At 44.7% G+C, this 26,053-nt stretch overlaps 1 protein-coding gene across 3 annotated transcripts in view; it reads right to left on the bottom strand.

Annotated features, from left to right (window-relative positions):
• The window catches only part of LOC144480178 (wings apart-like protein homolog), a 207,245-nt gene extending 182,016 nt beyond the window's left edge, over positions 1-25,229 (bottom strand). For 2 of the 3 annotated variants that reach the window (XM_078199328.1, XM_078199329.1), the window contains exons 1-2: positions 25,116-25,221; positions 19,155-19,678 (exon numbers count right to left, since the gene is read on the bottom strand). In XM_078199328.1, coding sequence (XP_078055454.1) covers positions 19,155-19,656 — 502 coding nt within the window. In that variant the 5' untranslated portion in view covers positions 19,657-19,678; positions 25,116-25,221. Of the gene's footprint in view, positions 1-19,154; positions 19,679-25,115 lie in introns of all 3 variants that reach the window. The other variant, XM_078199330.1, reaches the window with a different exon arrangement.
• Positions 25,230-26,053: the final 824 nt, after the last annotated feature.

The raw sequence follows: 26,053 nt of genomic DNA, 5'->3' as shown, positions 1-26,053 counted from the left end.
TGTGGTGGGGGGAGTGAATGTTTGTGGAATGGGTACCAATCAAGTCAACTGCTTTGTCCTGCATGGTATCAAACTTCTTGAGGGTTGTTGGAGCCGCACTCATCCAGGCAAGGTGAAAGTACTCCATCACGCTCCTGACCCATGCATTGTAGAAGGTGGACAGGTTTTTAGGAGTCAGGAGGTAAGTTACTCGCCGCAGGATTCCTAACTTCTGACTGCTCTTTTAGCCATTTGCTTGTCCACTTCAGTTTCTAATTTACAGTAACCACCAAGATGTTAATAGTGGGTGATTCAGCGATGGTAATGCAATTGAATGTCAAGGAGCAATTGAACGTCAAGTGGTGATGGTTAAGATTCCTTCTTGCTGGATGGAGATGGTCATTGCCTGGCATATATGTGGCACAAATCTTACTTGCCACTTGTCAGCCCAAGATGGATATTGTCCAGGTCTTGCTGCATTTGGATATAGACTGCTTCAGTATGAGTCATCGCGAATGATACTGAACATTGCGCAGTCATCAGCGAACATCCCCACTTTTGCCTTTATGATGGAAGGAAGGTCATTGATCAAGCAGCTGAAGATGGTTTGTCCTAGGACACTTCGCTGGGGGACTCGAAGTGATGTTCTGGAAGAGTTGAATGACCTCGAATAGCCTACTCCTATTTCTACATTTCTATGTCCCAAGTAATCTCGTCAAAATTTAACTTTGTTTTTGTTGTACGACACAGTCACTGACGCACAGCCAGGATAGACAGACTCAACTGTATTAAAAAATGTTGCCAATATAAGAAAATAAGCAACATCACAGCTGAAGGTTCACGGACAAGGCTCAATTTAAAGCATAATGCTATTTCAGAATCTCATTCAAGACCTTACGATGTAGAAGTAGGCCATTCAGCCCATTGAGTCTGCTCTGCCGTTCAATGAGATTACGACTGATCTGATTACGATAATCCTCAACTCCACTTTCCCACCTTATCCCCATTCTACTTGGTTACCTTCCTAATTAAAAACGTCTATCACAACTTTAAACATACTTAATGAGCCAGCCCCTACAGCCCTCTGCGGCGAAGAATTCCACAGATTCACTACCCGCTGAAAAACATTCTTCCTCATCTCTGGGTGACATCTCAGTCTAAGATTATGCCCTTTGGTCCGAGACACAAGAGAAAAACAACCTCTCAGCATTTACCCCATCAAGCCCCCTGAGAATCCTATACATAGAATCATATAATCATAGAATCCTACAGTGCAGAAGGAGGCCATTTGACCCATCAAGTCTGCACTGACCACAATCCCACCAGACCCTATCCCCATAGCCTCCTGCATTTACACTGCTAATCCCTCGAAAACTAAGGGGCAATTCAGCATGGCCAATCAATCTGCCCGCACATCTTTGGACTGTGGGAGGAAACCGGAGCACCCGGAGGAAACCCACATAGACACAGGGAGAATGTGCAAACTCCACACAGTGACCCAAGCCAGGAATCGAACCCGGGACCCTGGCGCTGTGAGGCAGCAGTGCTAACCACTGTGCCACCCACCCACACCTTAAGGTCAATTCTTCTGAACCCCAATTTACTTAACCTTTCCTCATAAGAAAATCCCTCCATATCTCAGGTCAACTACATGAACCTCGTCTCAACAAGCTTTCAATGCCAGTATATCTTTCTTTAGATAAGGGGACCAAAACTGTTGATAGGATTCCAGGTGTAGTCCAACTAGTGCTTTGTATAGGTTTAGTAAGACTTTCCTATTTCTATACTCTAGTTCCTTTGAAATAAAACCCCACTATCTATTTGCCTTCCCTAATACCTGAACTTGCATGCTAGCTTTTTATGATTTATGCACCAGGACCCCCGGATCCTGGTGCTGCAGCTTTCTGGAATTTTTCTCCATTTAAATAATATTCACTTCATAAAGATATTGTTTCAGCCCAGTTTATATTTAGAGACAGATGAGCATCTCCTTAAATCAAATGCTCTTGCAGTCAACTGAATAACTGTATAAAACAGCTTTGTCAGGCCGTATAAATATAAATGTTAATGTTTGACAGGTTTCAGACCCAATGAGGTGTATGGAGAAATTCTGATCTTGTGAATTCTACTGATTTAACCCTTCCATGTGATGCAGACAAATTCACCTGCTCCCAACACTTACTTAGGAGGACTGAGAACAAACATATACACTTATTGATCTGCACTGCTGTTTTAGAACATGCCAGAATTTGGGGTCCTTTGAAAGAGGCCAATGAGAGCAGAACTTAAAATGATGGAGTACACAAGGCACAAGGTGACACGAGTACAAATGAGCCAAAAAGCATTCAGGATGGCAGAAAGCATTTCTTTGTACAAGAGGAGAATCTTTGGAATTGGCTTCTGGCAGAATTACTGAGGAATATTGAGAGAAACCTAGGATGAGTAAAATTATTGACAATTGCAAATGAAGGAGGCCATTGGTGCTGATTTTTCCATGAAACTTGCTCAGAATCAGAAACTGAATGCCTCAGACTTTAACTTTAGTTAACCATTGATGGTGGTCCATTTATTCTGCATATCTGAAATATCCCCTTAAATATCCTCCAGTGATCGTTATTGACCAATCCCTTCACTGGTTTGCCAGTTTACATATGCTAGCTCTGCTTTTATGCATTCATAATTGCCCTCAAGTTTAAAATACTAGTCTTAGACCCACTCTTCTCTCCCTCAAACTGATTGTAAAGTTTAATCATGATCACTGTTACCTCGGGGTACCTTCACCATGAGGTCATGAATTAATCCTATTTCATCAGACAATACCAGGTCCAGTAGTCTGCTCCCTGGTTGGCTCCAGAGCATGCTAATCTAAGAAATTATCTTGAAAACATTTATGAATGTATCTACACTACCTTTACATGTGGATTAAAATCCCCCATGATAATCACCATACCTTTCTGGCAAGTTTCCATTGTGTCTTCTTTGATACCCTGTTCTACCGTATGATAACTGCTGGGGCCGATAAACCATTCCCACAATTGGCGATTTCTTGCCTTTATTATTCCTCATCTCAAACAAAACTGCTTCCATATACTTGTTTCCTGAACTAATTTTAATTAACAGCATAACCCATCCACCTTTTCCTACTTTCTATCATAGAAACATAGGAAATAGAAGGCGTCGTCCATTTGGCCCTTCGAGCCTGCTCCACTATTCATTATGATCCTTCCTAAACGTCACATATCTTTCAATATTCAGGTTCCAACCTACGCCATCCTGCAGCCAATGAGGATGAAGATATGGAACTCAGGCAGAGAGGCTGAGGTTCTTGAGCAAATTGACATCGCGAAGGACAAGGTATTAGAGGTGTTGGCAGGCTTAAAAGTGGAAAAATCTCCAGGTCCGATGAATTGCATCCCTGGCTGCCGTGGGAGGCAAGGGAGGAGGTTGCAGGGGCTCTGACCTAAATTAATAATTCCTCTCTCGGCACAGAGGAGGTGCCAGAGGACTGGAGAACTACCAATATGGTTCTGCTATTTAAGAAAGGTTGTAGAGATAAGAACATAAGAACTAGGAGCAGGAGTAGGCCATCTGGCCCCTCGAGCCTGCTCTACCATTCAATAAGATCATGGCTGATCTTTTCGTGGACTCAACCCCACTTACCTGCCCGCTCACCATAACCCTTAATTCCTTTACTGTTCAAAAATGTATCTATCCTTGCCTTAAAAACATTCAATGAGGTAACTTCAACTGCTTCACTGGGCAGGGAATTCCACAGATTCACAACCCTTTGGGTGAAGAAGTTCCTCCTCAATTCAGTCCTAAATCTGCCCCCCCTTATTTTGAGGCCATGTCCCCGAGTTCTAGTTTCACCTGCCAGTGGAAACAACTTCCCTGATTCTATATGAACTATTCCCTTCATAATCTTATATGTTTCTACAAGATCTCCCCTCATTCTTCTGAATTCCAATGAATATAGCCCCAGTCTACTCAGTCTCTCCTCATAAGCCAACCCTCTCAACTCCAGAATCAACCTAGTGAATCTCCTCTGCAGTGCCTGTATATCCTTTCTCAAGTAAGGAGACCAAAACTGTACACAGTACTCCAGGTGTGGCCTCACCAACACCCTATACAGCTGCAACATAACCTCGCTGTTTTTAAACTCCATCCCTCTAGCAATGAAAGACAAAATTCCATTTGCCTTCTTAATTACCTGCTGCACCTGCAAACCAACTCCTTGAGATTCTTGCACAAGGACACCCAGGTCCCTTTGCACAACAGCATGCTACAATTTTTTACCATTTAAATAATAAGTCAATTTTGCTGTTATTCCTACCAAAGTGGATGACCTCACATTTACCAACCTTGTACTCCATCTGCCAGACCGTCGCCCACTCACTTAAGAACATAAGAAATAGGAGCAGGAGTAGGCCATCTAGCCCCTCGAGCCTGCCCCGCCATTCAATAAGATCATGGCTGATCTGAAGTGGATCAGTTCCACTTACCCGCCTGATCCCCATAACCACTAATTCCCTTACCGATCAGGAATCCATCTATCCGTGATTTAAACATATTCAACGAGGTAGCCTCCACCACTTCAGTGGGCAGAGAATTCCAGAGATTCACCACCCTCAGAGAAGAAGTTCCTCCTCAACTCTGTCTTAAACTGACCCCGCTTTATTTTGAGACTGTGCCCTCTAGTTCTAGATAAGCCTGGTGACGACAGACCAGTGAGTCTCACATCAGTGGCAGGAAAACTACTGAAGAAAATTCTGAAGGAGAGCATCTATTTCCACTTGGAGAGGCAAAGCTTGATTAGAGATAGTCAGCAAGAGGACGTGACCAGTGTGTAGATGAGGGTGGTGCAGTTGAAGTTTAAATGGATTTCATCAAAGTCTTTGACAAGGTCCACATGGAAGACTTGTAAAGAAGGTACATGGAATACAGGGCACTTTGATAAAGTAGATTCACAGTTGGTTCAGTTGTAGGAGAGAGGGTGATGACAGAAGACTACTTTCGTGACTGGCAGCCAGTGTCCAGTGGCGTACCACAGGGATCTGTGCTAGATCCCCTACTATTCAACATTTATATAAATGACATAGGTGACTAAGATAAAAGCAAAATACTGCAAATGCTGGAATCCCAAAAAGAGAAAACGCTGGAAAGTCTTAGCAGGTCTGACAGCATCTGTTGGGAGAGAATAGAGCTAACATTTCGAGTCAGGATGACCCTTCAAAAGGTCATCCTAACTCGAACACTGGCTCTATTCTCTCTGGTAGCAAAAGCCACGCAAGCTTTCGGAGCTCTAAGCCCCTTCTTCAGGTGAGTGGGAATTCTGTTCACAAACAGAGCTTATAAAGACACAGACTCAATTTACATGAATAATGGTTGGAATGCGAATACTTACAACTAATCAAGTCTTTAAGAAACTGGCTGTTTTGTCTGGAGACAATACACATCTTTTTAGCCTGTCTTGATGCTCTCTCCACTCACATTGTTTCGTTTCTTAAAGACTTGATTAGTTGTAAGTATTCGCATTCCAACCATTATTCATGTAAATTGAGCCTGTGTCTTTATAAGCTCTGTTTGTGAACAGAATTCCCACTCACCTGAAGAAGGGGCTTAGAGCTCCGAAAGCTTGTGTGGCTTTTGCTACCAAATAAACCTGTTGGACTTTAACCTGGTGTTGTTAAACTTCTTACTGTGTTTACCCCAGTCCAACGCCGGCATCTCCACAACATGTCTATTCTCTCTTCACAGATACTGTCAGACTTGCTGAGTTTTTCCAGCATTTTATGCATATGTTGTGTGTGTGACATTGATGACAAAGCGCAGGGGGGCGGGGTGGTAGGAATTGTAAGTTTGCAGATGATACAAAGATTATCTGGGTGATTAACAGTGAGGTAGTATGTCTTGGGCTACAAGATGACATAAATGGGATGGTCAAATGGGCAGACAGAATTTTAATCCTGAAAAAAGAGAGGTGATACACTTTGAAAGGAGTAATTTGACAAGGAAGTAGTCAATGAATGGCAGGACATGAGGGAGTTCTGTGGAACAGAGGGATCTTAGTGTGTTTGTCCACAGATCTCTGAAGACAGAAGAGTATGTTAGTGGGGTGGTGAAAAAGGCATATAGGACACTTCTATTTATCGAGGCATAGATTACAAAAGCAGGAATGTCGTGTTGGAGTCGTACAAAACTTTGGTGAACTAGAGCACTGCGTGCAGTTCTGGTCACCACATTATAGGAAGGATGTGATTGCACTGGAGATTCACCAGGATGCTGCCTGGGATGGAACATTTTAGTTAGGAGAGGTTGGTTAGGCTTGGGTTGTTTTTGTTGGAGCAGAGAAGACTGAGGGGCGACCTGATCGAGGTGTACAAAATTATGAGGGGCATGGACAGAATGGTCAGTCACAAGGGGACAAGTTCAATGCAAGGGACAGGAGGTTTTTTTGGGGGGGGGGTTGTGTGTGTGTGAGGAAAATCTTTTTTATCTCGAGGGTAATGACGGTCTGGAATGTGCTGCCTGGGATAATCTTTAAAAAGCACTATGATGAGCAGTTGGTACATCATAACATTCAAGGCTATGAGCCAAGTGCTGGTAAGGAGGATTATTTGGGAGTTCCGGTGTTTCGCACGTGTTGGTGCAGACTCAATTGGCCGAAGGATCACCTTACGATTCTATGTTTGTACTTAATCTCTATTTGCACTCAGTTCATCTGTTTTATTTCAAATGCAACATGCAATCAGATATAGTGTCTTAAGTTTTGTCCTTATGATTTTGTAACCCATAGCTTTATCTGTTGATTTACCCTTAGCTTGTATGCTCTGTACCTTCCTGTCAGTCTGTTTATCATTTTCCACATTAATACTTTCCTCTCTTCCCTTGTTTCTGCTATTTGAAAAACCACACCCGCAAACACATGATACCTTGCCTCCACTATTTAGTTTAAAGCCTTCTCTCCTTATCTCTAAGGTTTGCAAGAACACTAGACCCAGCATGGTTAAATTAGAACATAAGAACTAAGTGCAGGAGTAGGTCATCTGGCCCCTCGAGCCTGCTCCGCCATTCAATAAGATCATAGCTGATCTTTCTGTGGACTCAGCTCCACTTACCCGCCCACTCACCATAACCCTTAATTCCTTTACTGTTCAAAAATTTAGCTATCCTTGCCTTAAAAACGTTCAATGAGCTCGCCTCAACTGCTTCACTGGGCAGGGAATTCCACAGATTCACAACCCTTTGGGTGAAGAAGTTCCTCCTCAACTCAGTCCTAAATCTGCTCCCCCTTTTTTGAGGCTATGCCCCCTAGCTCTAGTTTCACCTGCCAGTGGAAACAACTTCCCTGCTTCTACCTTATCTAGTCCCTTCATAGTCTTATATGTTTCTCTAAGATCTCCCCTCATTCTTCTGAATTCCAATGAGTATAGTCCCAGTCTACTCAGTCTTTCCTCATTAGCCAACCCTCTCAACTCTGGAATCAGCCTAGTGAATCTCCTCTGCACCCCCTCCAGTGCCAGTATATCCTTTCTCAAGTAAGGAGATGTAGACTGCTCCAACAATACAGACTTCATTTTTCCCAGTACTGGCACCAAGGCCCCACAAACTGGAAACCATCTCCTACACCAGTGTTTTAGCCACATATACATCTCTTTAAATTTTATGTACCCAATGCCAATTTACACTGGACTCATAGTAATGCAGACTGTAACCTTTGAGGGTCTGCATTTTAAATTTAGTGCCAAGCGCCTTACACTCTATGCAGAACCTCTTTCCTAGTTCTACCTACCTTTGGTACCTACATCAAACATGACAACTGGATCCTTCTCCTGTAAGTTCCTCTCTAGTCCTGAGCAGACCATAAGATATAGGAGCAGAATTAGGCCATTCAGCCCATCGAGTCTGCGCTGCCAGTTATTCATGGCTAATATGATTCTCATCCCCCTTCTCCTGCCTTCTCCCTGTAACCCTTGATCATAGTTTCACAGATTCACTACCTTCTGGCTGAAGAAATTCCTCCTCATCTCAGTTTTAAAGGAGCATCTCTTCACTCTGAGGTTGTACCCTCGAGTTCTAGTCTCTCCCACTAGTGGAAACATCCTCCCCACATCCACTCTATCTAGGCCTCTCAGTATTCTGTAAGTTTCCATTAGATTCCCCTGTCATCCTTCTAAACTCCATCGAGTGTAGACCCAGACTCCTAAACCGCTCCTCATATGACAATCTTTCATTCCTGGAATCATTCTTGTGAACCTCCTCTGGACCCCTCCAAGGCCAGCACATCCGTCCTTAGGTATGGGGCCCAAAACCTCCTGAACACTGGCACCAGGCAGACTACACAGCTGCATCGAGTCTCGCCCTTTGCGCTAGAGAGCAGTGTCAATCCCTCTCACTACACGGTCACCTATTACCACCACATCCCTTTTTGCTCCTGCACTTGAATGGCTTCCCCTACCATGGTGTCATGGTCAGTTTGCTCTTCCATCCTGCAGTCCTCTCTCTCCACCAAACATGCTGAGTGAACCTTAAACCTCTTGGACAATTACAGGGGCTGACACGCCTGCTCTCTTATCTGCCTGTTGTCACTGGCCAAACCAGAAGACCCTCTCCTAAGTTTTGCGACTGCCTCCTTGCACAAAGTATCCAGATAACTTACTCCCTCCCTGATGTCACAGTGCCTAAGGCTCAGTCTCCAGCTCAATTACTCCAAGTTGAAGCTCAAAAGGAACTAATTGTAATATCTCCAATTTTGCAAATGACACAAAGCTGGGTGGGAGGGTGAGCTGTGAAGAGGATGCAGAGCTTCTTCAGTGTGATTTGGACAAGTTGAGTGAGTGGCAGATGATTGCAGATGGAATATAATTTGGATAAATGCAGGGTTATCCACTTTGGTAACAAAAACAGGAAGGCAGATTTCGATCTGAATGGACGTAAATTAGGACGGGGGAATGTGCAATGAGACCTGGGTGCCCTCGTACACCAGTCACTGAAGGCAAGCATGTAGGTGCAACAGGCAGTAGCAAAGGCAAATGGCATGCTGGCCTTCATAGCAAAAGGATTGAATAACAGCAGCAGGAATGTCTTGATGAAATTATACAGGGCCTTGATGAAGCCACACCTGGAATAGAACACGCAGTTTTGGTCTTCTCATCTGAGTAAGGATGTTCTTGCTCTAGAGGGAATGCAGCGAAGGTTCACCAGACTAATTCCTGGGATGGCAGGACTGAAGTATGAGGAGAGATTGAGTCGGTTAGGATTGTATTCGCTGGAGTTCAGAACAGTGAGGGAGGATCTCATAGAAACCTATAAAATTCTAACAGGACTAGACAGGGTAGATGCAAGAAGGGTGTTCCCAATGGTGGGGGCTCTGAGAACTAGGGGGTCACAGTCTGAGGATGCATGGTAGACTGTTTAGGACAGAGGAGGAGAAATTCCTTCACCCAGAAAGTGGTCAGCCGATGGAATTCGCTACCACAGAAAGTAATTGAGGCCAAAACATTGAATGTTTTCAAGAAGCAGTTAGATATAGCACTTGAGGCGAGGGGGATCAAAGGATATGGGGGGGCGGGGGGAAGACAGGACCAGGCTCCTGAGTTGGATGATTAGCGATGATTATAATGAATGGTATGCTGCCCTCCTGGTGCCAGGGTCCAGGATATCACTGAAGGGGCATCCTGAAGGAGGAGGGTGATAAGGCAGAGGCTATGGTACATGTTGGTACCAATGACATAGATAGAAAGAGGAATGAGGTCTTGCATCAAGAATTTAGGGAGTTAGGCAATAGACTAGGGAGCAGGACCTTTTGGGTTGTCATCTCTGGATTACTCCCAGTGCCACGAGCTCGTGAGTAAATAGGAGAATAGCACAGATGAATGCGTGGTTTAAGAGTTGGTGCAGGTTGGGGGATTTTAGATTCCTGGATCACTGGGACCATTTTTGGGGAAGGTGGGACCTGTACAAGGGGGACAGTCTACATCTGAACCAGAGCGGGACTAACACCCTTACTGGTGGGCTCGCTAGTGCTGTTGGGAAGTTTAAACTAGTTTGGCAGGGGGAGGGGACCCAGTCTGTTAGCAGAATAGGAACACAATATAACATAGAAAAGTAATCAGGTCAGAAGGAATACAGTGGTAGTAAGTTTCAAGGGAGTAAGACAAGGCTGGAGGGCCTCTACTTTAATGCCAGGAGTATTAAAGGTAAAACGGATGAGTTAAGGGCAAGGATTGACATGTGTAATTATGATATAATAGCCATCACCGAGACATGGTTGAGCGAGGGGCAGGATTGGCAGCTCGACACCCTGGGATATAGAATCTTCAGGTGAGACAGAGGAGGGGGTAAAAGAGGAGGAGGCATTGCAATATTAGTTAAGGAGGCAGTTACTGCAGAAAGGAGAGATGATATCTTGGTGGGGGCATCAAATGAAGCTTTGTGGGTAGAGCTTAGGAATAAAAAAGGGACAGCTACATTGCTAGGTGTTTATTGTAGACCCCCAGATAGTCAGCAGGAAATTGAAGAGCAGATGTTTAACAAAATTAGGCAGGATCTCGCCATGGTAGACTGGAACAAGTTGCTTGTGGGGAAATCTACAGAAGAGCAGTGGGGGGGGTGTTCAAAGATGAAATGGGGAGGGTACAGGCCCAACATGTTCCCTCTCGGGTAATAGGAAGGTGTAACAAACCCAGAAAACCCTGGATGGCCAGAGACATTCAGGATACAATGAGAAGGAAAAGAGAGGCTTTTAACAAGTATAAAGGGGAGTAAGTCTGCGGAGGCATTAGTGGAGTACAGAAAGTGCAGGATGGAGCTTAAGAAATCAATTAGGAGAGCAAAGTGGGGATAAGAGAAAGCTCTGGCTGGTAAAAGCAGGGAGAATTCTAAGATATTCTATAAGTATATCAATGGGAAGAGGATAACCAGAGAAAGAGTAGGGCCCATTAGAGACCCTGGGGGAAATCTGTGTGTGGAGGCAGAGGACATTGGTAGGGTGTGACGAATATTTCATATCTGTCTACACCTATGAGAATGAGGAGGTAGCTATGGAACTCGGGGAGAGAAACTGTGAGGTTCGAGAGAAAATCATAGGGAATGACGAGGTATTGGCAGGCTTAAAAGTGGACAAATCTCCAGGTCCGGGTGATTTGTGTCTCAGGTTGTTGTGGGAGGCAAGGGAGGAAATTGCAGGGGCTCTGACCCAAATTTTTAAATTCCTCCCTGGCCACCAAGAAGGTCATGATGTGGAGATGCCGGCGTTGGACTGGGGTGAACACAGTAAGAAGTCTCACAACACCAGGTTAAAGTCCAACAGGTTTATTTGGTAGCAAATACCATAAGCTTTCGGAGCGCTGCTCCTTCATCAGATGGAGTGGAAATGTGCTCTCAAACAGTGCACAGAGACACAAAATCAAGTTACAGAATACTGATTAGAATGCGAATCTCTACAGCCAGCCAGGTCTTAAAGATACAGACAATGTGGGTGGAGGGAGCATTACACAAGGTTAAAGAGATGTGTATTGTCTCCAGGTAGAAGTCTCCAGGCTTGCAGAATCTCACTAGCTGTTCTGTCTGGAGACAATACACATCTCTTTAACCTGTGTTTAATGTTCCCTCCACCCACATTGTCTGTATCTTTAAGACCTGGCTGGCTGTAGGGATTCGCATTCTAATCAGTATTCTGTAACTTGATTTTGTGTCTCTGTGCACTGTTTGAGAGCACATTTCCACTCCATCTGATGAAGGAGCAGCGCTCCGAAAGCTCATGGTATTTGCTACCAAATAAACCTGTTGGACTTTAACCTGGTGTTGTGAAACTTCTTATGGTGTTCACCAAGAAGGTGCCAGAGGACTGGAGAACAGCTAATGTGGTTCTGCTATTTAAGAAAGGTTGTAGAGACAAGCCAGGGAACTACAGACCAGTGAGTCTCACATCTGTGGCTGGGAAACTACTGGAGAAGATTCTGAAGGTGAGAATCGATCTCCATTTGGAGAGGCAAGGTTTGATCAGGGATAGTCAGCATGGTTTTGTCAGAAGGAGGTCATGCCTAACAAAGTTGATTGCATTTTTTGAGCATGTAACCAAGTGTGTGGATGAGGGTAGTGTGGTTGTTGTAGTTTACATGGATTTCAGCAAAACCTTTGACAAAGTCCCACATAGGAGACTTATTAAGAAGGCTAATGCGCATGGGATACAGGGTGATCTGACAAGGTGGATTCATAATTGGCTTAGCGGTAGGAGACAGAGGGTGGTGACAGGTGGTTGCTTTCGTGACTGGACACAGTAAGAAGCCTCACAACACCAGGTTAAAGTCCAACAGGTTTATTTGGTAGCACATTCAAATAAACCTGTTGGACTTTAACCTGGTGTTGTGAGACGTCTTACTCTGTTTACCCCAGTCGGATGCCGCATCTCCACATCATAGTGACTGGGGGCCAGTGACGTACCACAGGGATCCGTGCTGGGCCCCCTACTGTTCGAATGTGAGTGTGAGTGTGTGTGTGTGTGTGTGTGTGTGTGTGTGTGTGTGCGTGCATTAGGAGTAATTTGACAAGGAAGTATACTATGAAAGGTCTGACACGGGGAAGTTCCAAAACACAAAGGGACCTTGGCGTGTTTGTCCATAGCTCTCTGTAGACGGAAAGGCAGATGAATAGGGTGGTGAAAAAAGCATATGGCACGTTCGTCTTTATTAATCGGGGTGTAGATTACAAAAGCAGAGAGGTCATGATGGAGCTGTATAGAACTTTGGTGAGGCCACAGCTGGAGCACTCTGTGCAGTTCTGGTCGCCACATTATAGGAAGGACGTGAACGCACTGGAGGGGGTGCAGAGGAGATTCACCAGGATGCTGCCTGGGATGGAATATTTATCTTTCAAAAAGAAGTTGGATAGGCTTGGGTTGTTTTCTCTGGAGAAGAGAAGACTGAGAGGTAACCTGATTAAGGTGTTCAAGATTAAGAGGGCATGGACAGGGTGGATAGGGAGCAGCTGTCGCCCTTCTTTGAAGGGTCAGTTATGAGGGGACACAAATTAAAAGTGAGGGTGGGAGGTTTAGGGGGGGGATTTGAGGAGAAACTTTCACTGAGGGTGGTGACGATCTGGAATGTACTGCCTGGGAGGGTGATGGAGGCGGGTTGCCTCACATCCTTTAAAAAGTACCTGGTTGAGTTCTTGGCACGCCTTAACATTCAAGGCTATGGGCCAAGTGCTGGCAAGTGGGATTAGGTGGGCAAGTCAGGGCCTTTCATTCGTTGGTGCAGACTCGATGGGCCGAAGGGCCTCTTCTGCACTGTAGGATTCTGTGATTGAAACATAGAAAAACTACAGCACAAACAAGCCCTTCGGCCCACAAGTTGTGCCGAACACATCCCTACCTTCTAGACCTACCTATAACCCTCCATCCTATTAAGTCCCATGTACTCATCCAGGAGTCTCTTAAAAGACCCTATTGAGTTCGCCTCCACCACCCCTGACGGCAGCCGATTCCACTCGCCCACCACCCTCTATGTGAAAAACTTACCCCCAACATCTCCCCTGTACCTACCCCCCAGCACCTTAAACCTGTGTCCTCTCGTAGCAGACATTTCCACCCTGGGAAAAAGCCTCTGAGAGTCCACCCGATCTATGCCTCTCAACATCTTATACACCTCTATTAGGTCTCCTCTCATCCTTCGTCTCTCCAAGGAGAAAAGACCGAGCTCCCTCAGCCTATCCTCATAAGGCATGCCACTCAATTCAGGCAACATCCTTGTAAATCTCCTCTGCACCCTTTCAATCTTTTCCACATCCTTCCTATAGTGAGGCGACCAGAACTGAGCACAGTACTCCAAGTGGGGTCTGATGAGGGTCTTATATAGCTGCATCATTATCCCTGGACTCCGAAACACAATCTCTTGATTGATAAAGGCCAGCACACCATACACTTTCTTAACCAGCTCCTCCACCTGCAGGGCTGATTTCAGAGTCCTATGGACCCGGACCCCAAGGTCCTTCTGATCCTCTACAGTACTGAGAGTCTTTCCCTTTATATTGTACTCCTTCATCCCATTTGTCCTACCAAAATGGACCACGACGCATTTATCTGGGTTGAAGTCCATCTGCCACTTCTCTGCCCAGTCTTACATCCTATCTATGTCCCTCTGTAACTTCTGACATCCCTGCAAACTATCCACAACCCCACCAACCTTTGTGTTGTCGGCAAACTTACCAACCCATCCCTCCGCTTCCTCATCCAGGTCATTTATGAAAATGACAAACAGCAAGGGTTCCAGAACAGATCCCTGGGAACAGATCCCTGGGGCACACCACTGGTGACCGACCTCCATTTAGAAAAAGACCCATCTATACCCACTCTCTGCCTCCTTTGGGCAAGCCAGTTCTGGATCCACCGGGCAGCAGCCCCTTGGATCCCATGCCCTCTCACTTTTTCTAGAAGCAATTGGCGATGGAGCAGGCTGGAAGGGCAGAATGGCCTCCTCCTTCTCCTATTTTCTGTGTTTCTATGTTCAAGTCGCAAGCACTGACTGCAGATGTGCGCGCCCTGGATCAGGAGCTCCCACATGCTGCAGCATTGACATGTCACCTATCCTGCCATTCTTGTATTTTAATTTATTACTTAAATATTTTATTCACTTGATGTTGCTTTCTTATATATTCCATTAACTTTACCTCCAGCCTTTATACTATTTTAAACCTTAGGACTGGAGCAGACCATAACCTCTTCCCAGATATTCACCAAGCAGCTAGCTCCTTTCCCTGTAATGGAGTAAAAACCAGTCTCACAGGGTGAGAACGGTAGAAAAATCAAAAGGAAACAAACACCTCCCCCCCTCACCAATTTTTTAGTTATGCACTCAGTACACAAATTATCTGCTGTGTCTACAAACATAAGCAATATGATATCCTAACAACATGAAACACAAATGCAAACTCCTGCTTCCTTTTGTTAACATGCAACCCATTAGTCCGTTACTATCACTAAAAACACTCGTATCACTGTGGAGAGTGAAAGGTAGAATTCATGATTGAGATTTCTGACCCTTCGACACAACTTGTCACGTCTCAATGCTACCTTTTTTTTTTACAACTGAACAATTCACCAAGGTAGCCCCTAATTTTTGACACTACCTGAAACACTTCAAATTCTGTCCTTTTAACTTTTACATGTCAATTCTTTTCATCTAAAATTCAGCTGTCATCTTCAAGTCCATTTACAGCTTTACTCCTTCCCATGTCTCTTCCTACAACTTTTCTGGCTCAGGTTTTTGGCACCTCCACTGTCCCTTCTCAGTACCATTGATTGCAGAAGCTTGATCTCCCAAATAACCTCCTTCAAAAACTTTCCTGAAAACCAGCTTCTCAAGCAAGCCTTCATGCTAGCTTTTTCTCACCAGGATTTAATGGCCTGTTTATTTCTCTCCAAGTTTTTTTTCCTTTGCCAATAGAAAGCTTTTTATAATTCAAGTTGGAGGATAATACTTAAGTATTATCCATAAAATAATAAGCAAAGAGTACTTTGAATTTCTGCTATCTCTTTTCCAGATTAATATGTTGAGGCATTTAGGCATCAATATCCCTCTCAGTGGCAGCACTCATCTCGAATCCCGAAGGTTGAGGTTCAAATCCCACTCCAGAGACTTGAGCCCATCATCAAATCATACCTTCGAACAGTGCCACAGAGAAGCAATTTCTCCCCTTGCCTGGGTCAATATTCATCCCTCCACCGCCATCAAAAACAGATCAGTTATTACCTCCCAGCTGCTTTTGAGATCTTGCTATGTGCAAATTGCTGCAGTTTCAGTTGAAATGGTGCTATATAAATGAAAGAAAGGCATAGGGTAGATGGAAGCTTGTTTCCAGTAGCTCGGAGCCAAGACCAAGGAATCAGATACTAGATTAAATGCAAGAACAGAACTCAGGGCAGGAGAAACTTCTTCAGTGAGCTGACAGCTTGTGAAACTCATTTTCTGGGTCACTGATTGAGTAGAGATTGGATAGGAGGCTGTAAGGATAGGCAAACAACCTTGATTTATAGCAATAAAGATGGTTTACTTGCGCAGGGTGAGTGACAACGAGGACGGCTGACCAAGTGGCGTGATTCTCTGCTGTATTTCTCATATTCAAGCTTTCGCTTGCCTATGATAGAAGCTGAAACTGATTCCTGCAGTTAGCTCAGAAGCACAAGTTCAGCACAGGACAGAGTTATATATTCTATTTTGATGCACATGTTAAAACACAAGAAAATAAAAGTAATCTTTCACAGCTTGAAAATTCTCCCTCTCTTCAATTCTGACAAAGGACTCAAAACATTAACTTTGATCTCTCTCTTTACTAATCATGCCAGACCTGCTGAGTCTTTCCAGCATCCTCTGTTCTTGAAAATAAAATTAAACTTTAGTATATAAAAAGGTGTATAGGCTGAATGGCCTCCCCATCTGTCTTAAATTTACTGTTAATTACAAAATTCAGCTGACTCACCAAGCCAAGCCAACCCCTCAATGCATTGTAGTCTGTATAGTTCAGTATTTCAAATGACCAAATCTCCCCCACAAACTGAAGCTGAAATGCAGCTTGGTGCTGAGTTTATGAAGCCCAATGAATGCTCAGTCAGCTGATAACACAATCCACATGGGCTGGGCTCACAGCAACAGTCAGCAGCACAATTGCTAACTTGGGAAAAAAAAAATCAGCAGAACACAAAAACGTTGTCTGTAAACGAATGGCTGTAGGATTCTGCCCAACAGTATTCCCTCACCATAGAGTCAGGCCAAGGTACACCAATTCCCTCCAGCAACATTTTGTTCTTTACCATCATTAATACTATCTGAAGTAAAATAGAAAGCCATTGGAGATTTACTTTTCACTCTCTTTATCCTAAAAGTGAAGTAAAATTCAGAACAATTTCTATCTGGAAGGTGGTAACAAAGCACTGGATTGCCAGGAGGTAGCAACAGAACCACTGGTGTCCGAGCTGTCAATCCCAATATGTTATCAGCTCCAAGTGGCAAGTGTAGTGTTATCACTTTCTCAGTCCCCAAGTATCCTTTGGATAACTCTATTCCATTCTGACACTTGACATTTAACAATAATGCACATTTGCCAGTTTCAAATTTCATTCCTAATTTATGAACTGATAAAACTCATGGCTTTGTATCCTCTATCTCTGCAGCTTTCCTTACAACAACTATTCAGCAGCTTTGGTAATCTAACATTTGGGACCCACTATTCCAGTAATTTACACAGGTATCGATGTGAAGCACCATTGCACCCCTTCACCCGACAAAACCCCCTCTCCCCCAGTCCCGTCCGACACCAAAGCCCCCTCTCCCCCAGTCCCGTCCGACACCAAAACCCCCTCTCCCCCAGTCCCGTCCGACACCAAAGCCCCCTCTCCCCCAGTCCCGTCCGACACCAAAACCCCCTCTCCCCCAGTCCCGTCCGACACCAAAACCCCCTCTCCCCCAGTCCCGTCCGACACCAAAACCCCCTCTCCCATCCGACACCAAAACCCCTCCCCCATCCGACACCAAAACTTCTCTCATTTGTCACCAATTTTTAAAATATCATGTCGAGTGGATTCCCATAGCTTGAGTATAACTTTTGTCACTTTTTATTTCCCATATGACTTTAGTCACAAGTTGCCCATCAAATCTTTTTTTAAAAAGTTTTTTTAAAAAAGTTTATTAGTCACAAGTAAGGCTTACATTAACACTGCAATGAAGTTACTGCGAAACTCCCCTAGTCGCCACAGTCTGGCACCTGTGTGGGTCAACGCATCTAACCAGCTCGTCTTTCAGACTGTGGGAGGAAACTGGAGCACCCGGAGGAAACCCACACAGGGGAGAACGTGCAAACTCCAGACAGTGACCCAAGCCGGGAATTGAACCCAGGTCCCTGGCACTGTGAGGCAGCAGTGCTAACCACTGTGCCACCCCAAGAATTCTTGAGAATGGCCAAACGAGCAGCATCACAGAGTGCAGTGGTCAGCTAAGATTGAGACACAGCCCAAAGCAACTAATTCTCTATTTTCAGATGAAACGTGTTTCTTCCTGATATAGTTTTGAAAAATTCACACATCTTTGTTGATAGCTGATGCATCTCAATAGCAAAAATCTATTTGTGCCAATTATTGATGGGATAAAGCCTGTCACTTTTAGAAGGAAGAGGGCAATTCCAACAAGATAGTGCCCACTGCTAGCAAACTTGTAGCTCAAAGTTCACTGACCAGATGAATTAGGATTTGTTGGAGCTTGTACAATTGGTCCAATGAAGCAGGTACTGCAAGAGATAACATGTACTTACACGACAGATTTTAGTTAAAAGGCTCACGTTTAAAAGAGTCTCCAACTGAAAGAGAACAAGGTGATCTCTCAGCAAACCGACCCTGTAACAATCTATGACAAAATAACTAAATATAATCTACAAGTTGTAAATTGTAGAATGGCCATCATTGGTAAAATGATTAGAATAAACAATTATCACAAAAAGTGTATTTTTAGTTTAATTTATTTATTAGTGTCACAAGTAGGCTTACATTAACACTACAATGAAGTTAGCGAAAATCATCTGGAAGCCACACTCCGACACCTGTTCGGGTATACTGAGGGAGAATTTAGCATGGTCAATGCACCTAACCAGCACATCTTTCAGACTGTGGGAAGAAACCCACACAGGCACAAGGAGAACATGCAGACACCGCACAGACAGTGACCCAAGGCCGGAATCAAACCCGGCGCTGTGAGGCAGCAGTGCAAAACATTTAATACAGCCATGTGGATATGTATAACACACTCAAAATCCAAAAAAATACAGAAAGGCCCTGAAGTGCAATTCATCATCGCAAAGGCCCAAGATATACATCCTCTGCAAAATAACATGAAATGTGAAGCAGGAACAGAGTGTAGCTGCCATGTGTGCAATGCAGGATGGCAGCTCACCTAGAAGGGGAGTTCATACACATGCACAAACAAATTCCTGTGTTCTTTATAGTAATATCAACTCAAATTCAACACTTGCACCAAGAATCAGTATTAAAGTTTTATTCTACAAAAGGGAAGTAGCATCAGCATGAATTGCACCTGGTGCTTTCCCTCCCTAATTCAGCTAGTTGTGGTGATGTTTGTAGTTGTTGGCACATTCTGCTCATTTCCAGAGTTGAAACAGAAAAACACACTCACCCAGACAGTTCAACTTGCTGCCAGATTCCGGAATTCCTTCGATCTCTGAACACAAGGCCACAGCACTGCCCGCACTCTTCCCATGGATAACGTCAGCCAAGGCTGCAAACTTGCTGCACACAATAGCATCCCCGCTGATTGGTCGATTAACCATACTGTTAACCTCGAGTAGAGAGGTTGCATTGTCCTCATCAGCTGGTTTCAAAGACTCTGACTGCTGCCCTTTGGTTGGAACTGGATTTCGTGATGACACAGGGAGAGAGTCATCGTCACTGTCAAACCCAAATGGATCTTCCAACAACTCATCTTCCATCTTCTGCCGTTTGGGCTGTTCCACTGCTTCTATTTTGAGGCTGGGTCTCTTCTGGCTCAGTTGAGCCTTGAAGGTGCTTTCCCCCCATTTGGTGCTTATTTTTGCTCGTTTACCAGAGAACAGCTCATCAAACTTGGAGTTGCTAGCACTCCCCTTCTTACTGTAAGTTTTCCCATATCTTGATGTCATGTTGACACCTCTTTCATATTCTCTGTAATTAAAACAAACATATCAAGAAAATACATACAGCTCTTTGTTAATCATCTTCAATGCAACTTCTGATTGGTTTAGAAAGTCCCACTTCTGCACTAGTTTTAAGTAAATGGCCAGGCCCAGAGGTGCAATTATACATTTCCTAACAATTCCAAGGTTCACATCAAACCTACATGTATTGAAGCATTGACGGTTCTGTGCTCTGGTGAATAAAGTATACATCTCACACTCCTTCACACAAGGGGCCATGGAAATCTGGAACATTCTCAAAATAGCTGTCCAAGCTGGAAGTAATTGAAAATTTCTAAACCAAGATCAACAGATTTTTGTTTGGCAATGATATTAAGAATTTATGAAACTGAGGTGTGGAGATGGGAGTTAATATACAGAGCAGGTACCATTAGCAGAAGTATCCTGCTCTCATACCTCTACCATTCCAAGATTAAATTCCATCCAGAATTGTGGATTGTCAGAAAACTGTCCAAATTTGACAAAAAGTCATTGAAATTTACATATTAAAGGTAAAATCCTGGCCTAGATGAATATTTAAATGATGCCCAAAATTTGTTAACAGTTCAAACAGAATCCAATATTTTCAATTAATAGTACACTGAACAGCATGTTGAGAAGTCCTGCATTATTAGATATGAACAGATCAGCAAGGAAGTCATCAAAATCCTCACCATCTGAGAAACTTAAAGGGAAGTTGTCATTCTTTAATGTGCAATTTAACTTTTACAAATAGAATTTTGAATGCAGTCTTTTTACCATCAGCAGACAGCCCCCCCCCCCCCCCCCCCCGCCCCACAATGCTCTCTCGCTTGCCTCATTCTAGTGCGTGAAGTGGAAAAGTGGTGAAAGCACATCAAGTTTTCATGGGATGTGGGCACCGCTAGCAAGGCCAGTATTTATTGTCCATCCCTAATTGAACTGAGTGGTAAACTAGTCCATTTCAGAGGATAGTCTTTTTCCGGCTGGAGGTCTGTGACCAGTGGTGTTCCGCAGGGCTCTGTACTGGGACCTCTGCTATTTGTGATATATATAAATGATTTGGAAGAAGGTGTAACTGGTGTTATCAGCAAGTTTGCGGATGACACGAAGATGGCTGGACTTGCGGATAGCGATGAACATTGTCGGGCAATACAGCAGGATATAGATAGGCTGGAAAATTGGGCGGAGAAATGGCAGATGGAATTTAATCCTGATAAATGCGAAGTGATGCATTTTGGAAGAAATAATGTAGGGGGGAGTTATACAATAAATGGCAGAGTCATCAGGAGTATAGAAACACAGAGGGACCTAGGTGTGCAAGTCCACAAATCCTTGAAGGTGGCAGCACAGGTGGAGAAGGTGGTGAAGAAGGCATATGGTATGCTTGCCTTTATAGGACAAGGTATAGAGTATAAAAGCTGGACTGATGTTGCAGCTGTATAGAACGCTGGTTAGGCCACATTTGGAGTACTGCGTCCAGTTCTGGTCGCCGCACTACCAGAAGGACGTCGAGGCTTTAGCGAGAGTGCAGAGAAGGTTTACCAGGATGTTGCTTGGTATGGAGGGTCTTAGCTATGAGAGATTGGGTAAACTGGGCTTGTTCTCCCTGGAAAGACGGAGAATGAGGGGAGACCTAATAGAGGTGTACAAAATTATGAAGGGTATAGATAGGATGAACAGTGGGAAGCCTTTTCCCAGGTTGAAGGTGACGATCACGAGGGGTCACGGGCTCAAGGTGAGAGGGGCGAGGTATAACTCGGATATCAGAGGGACGATTTTTTAGACAGAGTGGTGGGGGCCTGGAATGCGCTGCCAAGTAGGGTGGTGGAGGCAGACACGCTGGCATCGTTTAAGACTTACCTGGATAGTCACATGAGCAGTCTGGGAATGGAGGGACACAAACGAATGGTCTAGTTGGACCAATGAGCGGCACAGGCTTGGAGGGCCGAAGGGCCTGTTTCCTGTGCTGTACTGTTCTTTGTTTGATAGTGAAGAGTAAACCACATGTAGGCCAGATCAGGTAAGGACAGTAGATTTCCTCCCCTAAAAGGGCACTAGTGAGCCAGATAGGTTTTTATACACAAACGACAATTTGTTTCATGGTCATAAATAAAGTTATTCCAGATTTTCTTTTTAAAAATTGAATTCAAATTCCACCAGCTTCCAAGGTCTCCAGAGCATTAGCCCCCTCTCTCTGGATTACTAGTTCAGTGATACTACCACTATGTCACCACCAATATTACAATTACCTCGAGGTCTCTAATGTGTTTCAGTGGTGTGAGAACACAATTCTGAACAGAACACAGTAAACAACAAATGACTGCTATCTAAATGCAACTGATTTAATAATGTATCTTGTTCGTCAGGCAGTATAATTCTACAGACAAGTACTGTTATAAATACTAGTCAGTAAACCACGTCCACAACATTACTAACTTCGAATTTAAGAATTCAGTGTACAAGAAAAGAGCTTTCCATAAGGATGGAGAGATAGTCATTGACATTTTATACAAGGTGATGGACTGGTCAATAGTAAGCTAACTGACAAGACCCAGGAGCACAGGGTAATCTTGTGTACATGACCTTTGCAAGCCCATCAATACATTCCTCTTGTGCTAAATTTTACTTGCGAGCAGTAGCAAAATATTACCTGCAAATAAATACTTCTCCATCCAAAAAGTGATGCAAGCATGAAATCCAACACAACCCCTTTCTTCCTAGACTAGGTTTAGCACAGGGAAACACAAACTGAATTAGGCCATTAAGCCCCTTGAGTCTGTTCTGCCACATAATTAGACCATGGATGATCCACACCTCAACTCCATTTATTACGAAAGATATTGCTTCATCACAAAAATCTAGTGATGTTGATCTTGAAAATTTTAATTGACTCTCAGCCTTTTGTGGGGAGCAGATTCCAGATTTCCAGTAGCTGATGTGTGAGCAAGCACTTTTGATTTTACTTTTGAACAGCCAGGCTCTAATTTTAACTTATTTTGGTGGGGAAAGCATGTGCAAGACTAACATTCATCCAGGTCTGTGATGTCCTAAATTTGAGTCCACACACTGCCTGCTTAATTTTGCAGCATAAGCACAAACAAACCCAAAAATTGCAAAACATTAATAACTGCTCAAAACTTATAAACAAAACACACTCATTCCACAGACCAATCATACAAAACCTGCAGCATTGCACCACCATCCCAAAATAGGTGGAGCGCTCTTCACTTCGTTTGATGCAAATCGTCCAAAAACATTGTTTTCATTAGAAAACCTGACTGATTTCTGATTTCAAATAAAAATTTAAAGACTCTTGCTAATTTCAAAAGGACATGGGGAATATTCCCAGCAAATCTGATCAAACACCGAGACTGGAGTGCAGTAATTGGCTCATACGTTTTTGCACTATGTGTGTGATCGTTTCAACCCAGACAAATCCAAGACATAACTGGAGCCAGATGTAGGCTGGACAGGGTAGCAATGGTGAGATCACTAACAAACCATTTGTGTTTTTAACAATAACCTCTTGAAGAGACATATTACATTTATAGTCATAGAGGTTTACAGCATGGAAACAGGCCCTTCGGCCCAACTTGTCCATGCCACCCCTTTTTTTAAACCATTAAGCTCGTCCCAATTGCCTGCGTTTGGCCCATATCCCTCTATACCCACCTTACCCACAACTGTCGAAACACTTTTTAAAAGTCAAAATTGTACCCGCCTCTACTACTACCTCTGGCAACTTGTTCCAGACACTCACCACCCTGTGTGAAAAAATTGCCCCTCTGGACACTTTTGTATCTCTCCCCTCTCACCTTAAACCTGTGCCCTCTAGTTTTAAACTCCCTACATTTGGGAAAAGATATTGACTATCTAGCTGATCTATGCCCCTCATTATTTTATAGACCTCTATAAGAACACCCTAAGCCTCCTACGCTCCAGAGATAAAAGTCCCAGTCTACCCAGCCTCTCCTTATAACTTAAGCCATCAAGTCCTGGTAGCATCCTAGTACATCTTTTTTGCACTTGTTCTAGTTTAATAATATCCTTTCTATAATAGGGTGACCAGAATTGCACACAGTATAACTTCAACAAGACGTTCCAACTCCTGTATTCAATGTTCTGACCAATGAAACCAAGCATGCTGAATGCCTTCTTCACCACTCTGTCCACCTGTGACTCCACTCTCAAGGAACTATGAACCTGCACCCCTAGATCTCTTTGTTCTTTTACTCTCCCCAATACCCTACCATTAACTGAGTAAGTCCTGCCCTGGTTCGATCTACCTAAATGCATCATCTCACATTTATCTAAATTAAACTCCATCTGCCATTCATCAATCCACTGGCCCAATTGATCAAGATCCCATTGCAATCCTCAATAACCTTCTTCACTGTCCATTATGTCACCAATCTTGGTGCCATCTGCAAACTTACTAACCATGCCTCCTAAATTTTCATCCAAAATCATTAATATAAATGACGAATAACAGTGGACCCAGCACTGATCCCTGAGGCACACCGCTGGTCACAGGCCTCCAGTTTGAAAGACAACCCTCTACACCTGGCATCTGTCATCAAGCCAATTTTGTATCTATTGAGCTACCTCACCCTGGATCCAGAGAGATTTCACCTTATACAACAACCTACCATGCGGTACCTTGTCAAAGGCCTTGCTAAAGTCCATGTGGACAACATCAACTGCACTGCCCGCAGCTACCTTCGGAAAACTCAAATTTGAGAGACACGATTTTCCATTCTCAAAGCTATGCTGACTGTCCCTAATCAATCCTTGCGTCTCCAAAAGCCTGCGGATGCGGTCGCTGAATTTAGGTGGCTGTGGAAATGAAATAATCCAGTAAAGGCAGGGAATTCTGGCTCCTGATTCAGGCCATGGTGGTAGTTTTAAAAAGTCACATTTGGCAATGAGAAGGGCACTAAAGAGTACCAGGGAGGGCACAAAATTAACGCAGCATCAAGAATAATAAAAGAGACATCAAAAAGGGGATCATGTGTGGGCCACATGGCCCATCAAAGCCTGATCCACCGTTCAACACCGACATGGCTGATCTTGGGCTTCAACTCCCAATTTCCACCCACCCCCTTCATTCCCGGAGTGGCCACTCTGCCGGAGCCAGCCTGGGGTGGGGGTGGGGAGCTCAAACTAACAAACAGGCTTGTGCCCCATGGGGTGAAGTGGTTCCAGCCTGAGCCCCAGAATGGGGGGGGGGTCTCTCCGGTCCATGAGGCGGTTTTGGGGGGGGGGGGGGTGGAGAGACCCCCTCTCACCCGCCCCCGGGTAGCGGCTCCGGGGCGGGGGGCACAGGCGGGGGGATTGGGGGCACAGGCGGGGGGTTTGGGGGCACAGACCCGGGGGTGGGGGCACAGTCCCGGGGCGGGGGCACAGACCCGGGGGTGGGGCACGGGCGAGGGGCACACACTCACCGCCGCCCCCCGGCTCTGTCGCTCGCGCTGCTCCACTCGGGGCCTCAACAGAAAAAACACCTCAGCGCCATAACCACCCGGTCACCTGATCGCCGCCCGTCCAATCAGCGGCCCCGTTACTGCCGCAGCCCCACCAGCCCCTGAGCCCCATCCTGATTCGCGCAGAGGTGGCGCAGTCTCGGCCAATTAGCTTCCGCCCGGTGTAAAGTGTCGCAAAATGTCGCGTAGCCGGGGCGCTGAGCCTGCCGGGAGTTGTAGTGTCGTCGCTTCAGATTTTGAATTTAAAAAATAAATCTAATCCGGGTCCTTGAATGGGATCAGAGGGTGAAGAGCCGAAAAATTCAAAATTCCGGAAAACGGAGCGCGGAGTGTCCTCGGAAGCGTTGGCCGGGTGGCGATGACGCCATGTCCGGTTCCGGTTTCTCCTCATCCGGAAGTTGTAACCAATCAGAGGGCAGAGTTTGAACCAACCCCGTGCCGCAATGCCCTTTGGGAAATGTAGTCCTGCCGGAAATGAGTCACGTGTGGCGGCCGTGGTGCATCGTGGGATTGTAGTCCGGACATGCGCAGATCACGTGGAACCTAAATTAACCCCAGAAAGCCCAAAGCGGAGCCACTCAGCTGCATCCAGAGTCAGGAAATTCCTGAATGTTTCTGCTTGGGTTCCAGCCTCGGGGAAAACTTTCCCTTCAAACAGAAATCTCCGGGTTACAGAGCCGCCTCCCTCCTCCAGGCCCCCCGGATTCCCTGGCTCCCCCTTCCCACTTGTTGTGGATTCTTTCTGCTTTGCCTCAGCTCTCATTTCTCCAGCTTGAATTCCATTTACCACCTAATGTGAGCAACTATTATCAAATACCATCAAGGGGGGGACAGCAAAAGTTGGTGGCCAATGGGTGTGTGACCATAAACGCAGCTGGAGGTTGTAAACATCATTTCCT

The sequence above is a fragment of the Mustelus asterias genome, chromosome 28 (assembly GCF_964213995.1).
Source record: "Mustelus asterias chromosome 28, sMusAst1.hap1.1, whole genome shotgun sequence".
In the NCBI taxonomy this organism is placed as follows: Eukaryota; Metazoa; Chordata; class Chondrichthyes; order Carcharhiniformes; family Triakidae; genus Mustelus; species Mustelus asterias.
Note: the sequence above shows the minus strand (reverse complement) of the source record. Positions and strands in the feature narration are given on the sequence as shown.